The sequence below is a fragment of the Apostichopus japonicus genome, chromosome 8 (assembly GCF_037975245.1).
Source record: "Apostichopus japonicus isolate 1M-3 chromosome 8, ASM3797524v1, whole genome shotgun sequence".
NCBI classification, from domain to species: Eukaryota; Metazoa; Echinodermata; class Holothuroidea; order Aspidochirotida; family Stichopodidae; genus Apostichopus; species Apostichopus japonicus.
Genome location: NC_092568.1, coordinates 32,841,818 through 32,850,316, shown reverse-complemented (window position 1 = coordinate 32,850,316; position 8,499 = coordinate 32,841,818). Strand labels below are relative to the sequence as shown.

Genomic DNA, 8,499 nt, shown 5'->3' with positions numbered 1-8,499 from the left:
TTTAATCGTATATTAAATCATGAAAAACCGTTCATTCTCAACTATTTCTCTGAACTCTTAGCCTCATTTGGATATCATATCACATAAGGGGACAATGGAAGCAGGCCGTCCTCTTTCGTTCCAATTAAAGGATCATTTTCAAGAAACATTTGTGAAGGTGATCCACTTGGTGTGTCATCGACCCATCCAAATACTACTACTTTAGTGTTGGTTGCAGCCTATACGTGATGTCAACTGTCCGAGGGGAGGAACCGTTTCAGTTTTACGTGATCATTAAGCCGTTTCATGACAAACAGAGTGTATACTCATAAAGTTTAAAACAAATGTCGTAAGTTAGAATAAACACTCTGACGCCAACACCGTCAGTAAATCGTGAAATATGAAGATTATGAAATATGAGAAGAGGAGACATTTTAAAGTCACGTTTCGCAATCATTCTTATACTCTCTATACAAATCATCATGATACGTGTTTAGTCTTTTCAGTGTGTGGAAAATATAGTCTAAAAATGCGAAATAGGTTTGCGGTTTGTGGTAGTCAAGCTGTGGTTTCCATTATATGACCTTTAACCTCATGATATTGTATTGCCATTGTTTTTTCCCTCTCATACCTGAATTAGGTTGATTGCAAATGAAATACCTTGAGATACAGATCGGTAATATGTTTTGGCAAGGAAGGTTGACCAGATTAGCAGGGGCGGCGATTTTTTTTTTCAAATATTGGAGGGGGGGGGGACATTTGCTTGGGTGCAGGCGCGTAGCAACTTTCATCCCCAAAATTGTTCGTGCGCTTCGTGATATTTTGTATATTACTATCTAAGCGGTGCGCCACCATCAGTTGGCGCGCAGCGTACAAGAAAATTTCTGGTTTTGGTAGCCCCCCCCCCCCCAGATCACCGGAAATGGCACTTCTCGGGCTTGAAAATGACCAACCAGATGTATACTTTTGCCTGAGAACCAAGCTTTTCCCAATAGTTTTTTTTTCTCCATCCATAACCTTTTTCAAGATTGTCACCAGTCACACATCATGTTCGATCGCATCTCCTGTGGATCATTGCTTTTGTAGGTGATTCTACTTCGCGGCCCACAATACCCGTCAGCCCCACTTTTCAAGGTTTTAAGCCCATTATTTGTTCAGAATTTGAATAATAAATTCACTTCAAAACATGCCCATAATGTTGCTCAAAATATCATCTATGGACAACCAATATAGAAAAAAAAAAACTTTAACCCCTAACAGACCGGTCAAAGTTGCACGAGTAGAGGGAAGTATGATGAAGAATGTTGGTCAGGGAATTTTCGAAATTCAGACACGGTTAATTTATTGGTATGCAAATATTAAAACCTCTTATAACGGCTACTATAAAACTTCGATATCATAAAAAAATACAAAAAAAATATGCTCAAGGGGGGGGGGGGGGGCGGTCTCCCCATTCGACCCCCCCCCCCCTTGGCTACGCGCCTGCGTTTAGAAATCTTGTAGGAAACAGGCCAAATGGAAACCCAGTGAACCCATATCGATGTGGATCATATATATGATTGTACGTAATTACAGCTCATACACAAGAGATGTACAGGCATTATGATAATAATCGTCAGTGACATGCATGCTATACGATCACATGTCACAGAAACGACCACGAAGAGTCATGTACCTCATGCTGCATGTGTTGGATGAAGTTTTAGCCACCGCAAAATATGATTTGGATAAATAATCTCACGCATTATTTTCTATTTATAGCCACACAAAAAGACTATGCCACCAAATATTGGGCGGGATACTAGATACTATATCCCCCACCTAAAATATTGGGGGACATGTCCCCCCCCCCCCGCCCCCGTCCCCCCCCCCCATGATCTCCGCCCATGTAGATAGTATCTATAAGTCAAACAGCTTCAACTCAAAAATAGGCATTTGAGATCCCATCTCCCCCCTCCCTCTCCATCACCCCTGCTCTCCAAAACCACCACCACACCAAGGTTACCAGGGTATTAAGATGCCGCCACAATATGCTCCACGTTTTCTCCTCTGTATTGTCTTACAATATGGTTTTATTGATATGTTCAAGTTTAGATAAGTTACCCATGGTAAGGTAACTTCTATCAGTTTTCTTGTTACAAAAATATGTATATTTATATGTATATGTATATATAGATATATATATATAGATATATATATACATATATATATAGATATATATATATATACATATATATATATATATATATATATATATATATATATATATATATATATATATATATATATATATATATATATATATATATATATATATAAAATATAAATAAACTACCAAACGACTGATCCGCTCTCAGCCCCAGTCCCTTTGCATCGGGACTGTGACTTTGTGATCATCGTCGGGTGTGCATCACCATTCCCCTCGAAAGGGAACAGATACTACACATGATCTTAGCCAAAAGGCCGAGAAGCGATATAATATAGATACAGATATATAGATATATGAATAATTGAATAATTAATTGTGAGATACAGATGAAATACAAATATATTACCAGTCAATCGGAAACAAAATATGTGTACCTGAATTTGTGATATGAGTTATATTATTTCCCTTTTATTGTGTTAATTACGATGACTGATTGATCGATTGGCTGTTTTTGACGCCGATTGTATCTACGTAAATATGTCAAATATTCATCATCAATGTTTATTTATGAAATCTACCCATTTATTGCTGAAAGTGTAACAGCAGTGCTGACGCCCCCCACAAACATGAAGGGTACTGCCACGAAGGAGATTAAAGATAACATTCCTGTTCCAGACAACCCGTGACCACTGTGGAGAGAGAAGAAACAGGAGCATAGACTTAAGTCAATTCCACATCGCTATCTATCTATCTACCCACCCAACAACCCCACCCCTACGCCGTATAAATATCACTTGTTTGTATGCAGTTCCACATGAATATTTAGTTGCAGTACCGGTGTTATAAAATATCGAAAATACGGTTTTATTCCTCGTGGATCCCTAATATTTTACATGGCAATGATAATGTGTGCAAAAATCTTCAAAATTACTATAAATTGTCCATCACACAAAATTTGTCACCAAGGTTCGTGCGTTCCTACTGGTGTTTTTGATATCCTGTCCCCATCCGTGCCCGTTAAGGTTCATGAATAGCCTACGTATAAAGGGTGTGTGTGTGTGGGGGGGGTAGTATCATTATAATGATACTACCCCCCCACACACACACACCCTTCCCACCCCATACCTACACCGTTTCCATTTCTAAAATGGCCTCAACATCTTTGCCTTCCCTTGCCCCTTCCTCCTTCTGTACTGCCACACACTCACACACATAGCTCTAATATACACCGACACACCACAATTCGTGCATGGAAATAATGGTATGCTACTATAGCATCTAAAGTGGCCACCGTAGTTATAGCCCGGAGAGGTTCTCATGGTGTGGAGGGAACATGTGGTGGAGGAGGGTGGGGAGGGGGGAGTCGGAGTGTCACAGAAATTTAACATTCTCTTGTAGACAAACTGATCCTTCGAACGCTTCATCTTATATTTCCAAACCTATGTATAGCTCTTGAGTCTTGAAGGGCTTTATCCACTTTAATATGTATTAGTTTCACTTCTAAATGTTTGTCATTTCTTTATCGAAACCTAAGAAGACTCCAGTATTTAGTCACGTATGATCTATATGTTACTTATGTCTTGTAGTTAAAAGAAACAAACACACGCCACACAAACAGTCCATTAAATGTTGGCTTATTTTAGTCTAACGATGGACTCACCATGTACAACCGCCAGCCATCCGGGACCCGTAGAGCATAACCATACCACCTGTAAAGGACGCCAGCGCTGACGTACCGGGTGCAGTTGCTATGCTATCTGAAAGATAAGCGGAGTAATACGCACCTCCAACCGCACACGATAAGTAGATCACCTGCGTGCAAACAAGGATGAGATATCTAAAATCTGAATATTGCGCAAATTTCAAGTTTCTGATTACCTATAGGCTATTATCTTGAATGCATGAAATATTCCGTCATATATGTTATATGTCATACATATAGCGTATGCTATACATATCTTGTATAACAATGCTATAGCCTATACATGTCTTGCAGAGAAATGCTCATGCCTACAAGTATTGCACCACAATTAAGAGTAGTGCACATCCGCCTGAAAGGTGAACCATGCATGGTCAGAAAATAGCCCTATAGTGGCCTACCGAATTGATTTTTGTTCTGGCATTTTCTGAGCCATCATCATTCTTTTTGATGCTTGGATGTTAAAGATGACGAAATAAACTATTCTGATGGTCTAAAAATCTGGAGGACTTAAGGTGATTTAATGTATTATCGAAAATCTTGGGTAAAACAAGAAGATTCCGCAGCGAGAGCTGAAAGATGGGTTGGGGAGTACTACACTCAACTTTGAGCTCTGTTAGCTTCATATCTGACAAAAGTTGAATGAGCTGTGATAGCTCAAGCCATCAGCTATCATATGGTGGGTAGGACACGTTAGTTGAAAACATCTATCTATGCTCTAGCGGCCTTGCAATGTGACCAATTTAGTGTTTATGTCAATGGAGCAATTAATTAGGGTGCGACACCTTTATGTCATACATGGCAGTGGTACATGCCGTAGATAACAATACATATACAAATATACTTAGCAATGAATATATCAACGCTACGTTGAATTACCGTATGTCCTCCAATGAGATTTCGAGAAGATGACAAATGCCTCTTTCATTCGACATGTTTCGATTTCTCTAAACTGTGACAATTTGTGTCGATCACGAACGTTATGTATTGACATGTGAAAAGTCCTCCCAAAGAAATTGCGAAAAAATTGAGAGATGCCAATTTAATTTCGGCACATACCGATTCCTTCCAATTAAAACCTTCGAATCTATAAATGAACTGTAGAAACTGGCAGATGTCTAATTAACTTCCTGATTGAATAATGTAGTTCAATTGTGTGTGTGTGTGTATGTATGTATATATTTATGATATATATATAGAAATATATATATATATATATACCTGCCACCAGTTAGCCATACCGCTCCTCGCCTTGTAGAGGTAAGGGGATATCACTTGCAGCATTTTAGCGGGAAAGACCCTCGATGAAATGGTACAGTAGCTACTGCTGCTGCCCAACGGCTTATTCATAACGAGAACCATTGGAATCTGCAGAAATCCAACCAAGGAACCTGGAAAATAAGACACATAAGGCCCATTATGATCCTTGAAAGAGGGTAAAAGAGGGTAAACACATTGAAAGACTCAGAGTCCATATTACTCTGAGGATTTAGTGTATAAGTCAATGCGGGCATTGAGTATGCTGTGTATAGTATATATATACCATAAGTTACCTGACAGGTAAGGAGGCCAAGCGTTGAGAGTCAACAAAGATGTTGCGTTACTGTTGTACGGTGTATAAAGTTCCGTCTTCCACGGGGCGATGACCTCAAGCGCGTAGATTGCTGCCACCAACAGCACCGTAACTGGCATGACAGAGACCACAAACGGCAAAGCTAGGACGTCATCAAGTCTGCAAATGAAAATAATGACATCATGCATATTAATAACTGCTGCAAAACCTTGAGATATGTCGCTTCAAATAGTATCTTTTAAGTTATACATACATGTAGAACATTATAGTTTCAGTTAAATAATATGAATAAATTATACGATACACTGAAAGGGTCAGAGGTCATTGGTTTTGCCACCAAATGCAATTGCTAACATTGCCTAAGGTTTTCCCCCAAAAAAAATTTTCTTTGGAGGTTCTGCCCCACTCCCATCCCATTCCACCCCTCCCCCTACATTTGGCAAGACTAAATTAAAGGTATGATTGAATAAAGTGATCCTAACAATAAATCATATGTTTTTAACAATTAAAGATAGAGCCTTCCCCCCCCCCCCCCAATTAAGCTATTAGTAACCAAGAAGTGACTTTTTCATCCTGTTCGAGTGCTATACTGATTACCTTTAACCTAATTTATGCCATACTATTACTGACGTCATTGGGTGTCACCACGTTTTCAAACAAGATGTCTCAGAGAGATTATGACATAGATACTGCGCATGTCTAACAACAAGCGTCTTAAAGTAAACATTTCACGCCATCAATATTGTCGAAAAATAAAGGACTCCCATTAATTATGTTTACCACTTACTTTTTGACTTTGTAAGATTTGGTTGGGCGAGTCCGCTCACTGACGTAAGATTCAGTTATACCATAAAGAAGTGCGCCACAGCAACCTCCAAAGAAAGTTATACCTAAAACCATGCAAATCAGAATACAGGACGATAGGTGAGAATGATTGAAATTCTACAAATAGTTTACACTCATATTAAAAAAAAAATCAATTGTACAAATCTAACATATTTCAAAGTACGAACTTCATATATGTAAATGGTATATACACCGTATTTAAATTACACTGCGAAATTAATAACTACTTTGACAGCCATTTATTTTTAACTTCCCTATTATAACAGGAAATCACCGTGACATGAACCTAACTCCAGTTGATCAGTATTGAAAGTCAAAGAGACTGGTACCCCACATTAAATATGTATTTTAAATTATGCCATTACCAACCTATATGTGCGTATAGCCTTCTTTGCAAATATGAATCGTGCACGACGTGAATATCGTCATTAACTGGTATGACTAGACTATTTATAACCCACAATATCAATTTAAAATTAAACACGAAAAATTATTGCGAAGGTTTTGTTACACTGTGGCTTGCAGGAAATCTGTTCGATTCTTGCCCAAAGCGTTCCCGTTTCTAGCCGGAATCGTCAACGACTCTTGTCTGAATTTTCGATACATAAGGAAAACATCCCGAGATAAAAATTTAATTCACAATTTGGCCAAAGTTGTTGACGAATTTGGACGGCTTCGGGACAAAAATGACATTTGAATTTTGAAATTGACAAAAAAAAATATTGCAATCAAATCACTAAAAGTGGACAGAGAGTATAAGATGAACAGCTATCACTGTAAGTTTGAACTGTACCGTATACCCTGCCTGATTCAAACAAGAAGTGCGATTATGGCGTAGGTTTAGACCCATAATGAAGAGGTTCACCGAAATACGGTATCGGAACCTTGAAAAAGCTCACAAGTGACCGAACTGACAAACTGTATCCGAATATCACGAAAGTTCTGCGCACTTTATCGACCGTATTTACCGCTTTACAAGCGCGACTGTGGAACAATAGTCGACTCCATCTTGAAATTCATCAAATTGTCCTCGTCAGTCAACCATGGGTGAAGATCGAATGAACGCACTCTTATACTATTGTACATCCATAGGGATATTCGTCTATATATAGACCATTTCATGAATCATTGGCATACTTGCCACACGCTGTCCCAGACGGAGTTTGTTGTTTAAACTCATGGGCGTCATTAAATATAAGTTCACACCGTCTGATTATCTGTTGAATACAGTCATGGGTAGTCGATGCCCTAATATTATGTACGGTGACTACGGTCATGAACTAACCTTTTGTGTACTTAATCCACATCCTATAACCTCATCCTATCATTCTGTTTTTAGATCAAGGGTTCCAGAACAAAGCTTCACAACGCACGATACCACGTGAAAAATATGTTTCTCGGTGTACTATATCTTGATTGCCAGATGCCAGAAAATCGTTTCTAAAACTGTTTCCTTTGAAATATCCGCGATTCGCGCGCAATACCCTCGTGGTTAATTTTCCATGTATTATTATTATTCGTCGTTGTGCCGATCATGCCTGTTTCTAACCCAAACATAAGCCAACGCAATTATTCGCGCGTTTCGCGGGCAGTAAAGTTTGTTTCTTTTCTTGACATGACATGCCACTTACGCCGAACATCGGACACGGCAACCCTCTTATAAAAATATGCAGCTCCGCGCGCAATCAGTGGGTTTTCACTTATCAACTTATTTTTTTTCACTGGTTAATGCATAAAATCATAATACACTTATATAGATCGTGAAACAAAACTGATTGCTTGCAGCGACAGCAGTATTTATCTTGTGTACTTTACGATCTAACAGATGGCGTGTTTGGCCATCCTCATCCTCAGCTACTATCCGAATGTTTATTATTGAAAAATGTATTATTCCATAACCAAGAATTGTCGCTTACCTGAGTTTGGAATGCCATGACCGATTTGTATCAGGATTTGTCCAGGACACTGGGAATTAGATAATAATCATTAATATGTAAGTATGAAGGGAACTTCATTCATATCGGTGTATACACAACAGACCTTTGAAAGGTCAATTCATGGTATGACTGCCTTAAATATTTAATACCGCGGATAAAAATATAAAAATATAAACAATTCTCAAATACTTGAACTCCTTAGAAAAAGTTTACATGGACCCTTAGTTACGTTCATCGGTCTTCTATATCTACTGGTCCATAGTCCTTATAGGCAAAAATTTATAAGAAGAATACCCTTGACAATCTCACAGGGAAA

The 8,499-nt window shown here is 38.6% G+C and overlaps 1 protein-coding gene and 1 pseudogene across 3 annotated transcripts in view; both read right to left on the bottom strand.

Moving 5' to 3' along the window:
• Nucleotides 1-2,243: 2,243 nt before the first annotated feature.
• On the bottom strand, nucleotides 2,244-2,454 carry LOC139972675 (U2 spliceosomal RNA; annotated as a pseudogene).
• LOC139971644 (thiosulfate transporter TsuA-like) overlaps nucleotides 2,257-8,499 on the bottom strand; it is a 34,888-nt gene continuing 28,645 nt past the window's right edge. For all 3 annotated transcript variants that reach the window (XM_071978299.1, XM_071978298.1, XM_071978300.1), the window contains exons 4-9: nucleotides 8,163-8,211; nucleotides 6,188-6,290; nucleotides 5,381-5,559; nucleotides 5,049-5,218; nucleotides 3,789-3,940; nucleotides 2,257-2,817 (exon numbers count right to left, since the gene is read on the bottom strand). In XM_071978299.1, coding sequence (XP_071834400.1) covers nucleotides 2,703-2,817; nucleotides 3,789-3,940; nucleotides 5,049-5,218; nucleotides 5,381-5,559; nucleotides 6,188-6,290; nucleotides 8,163-8,211 — 768 coding nt within the window. In that variant the 3' untranslated portion in view covers nucleotides 2,257-2,702. The remainder of the gene's footprint in view (nucleotides 2,818-3,788; nucleotides 3,941-5,048; nucleotides 5,219-5,380; nucleotides 5,560-6,187; nucleotides 6,291-8,162; nucleotides 8,212-8,499) is intronic.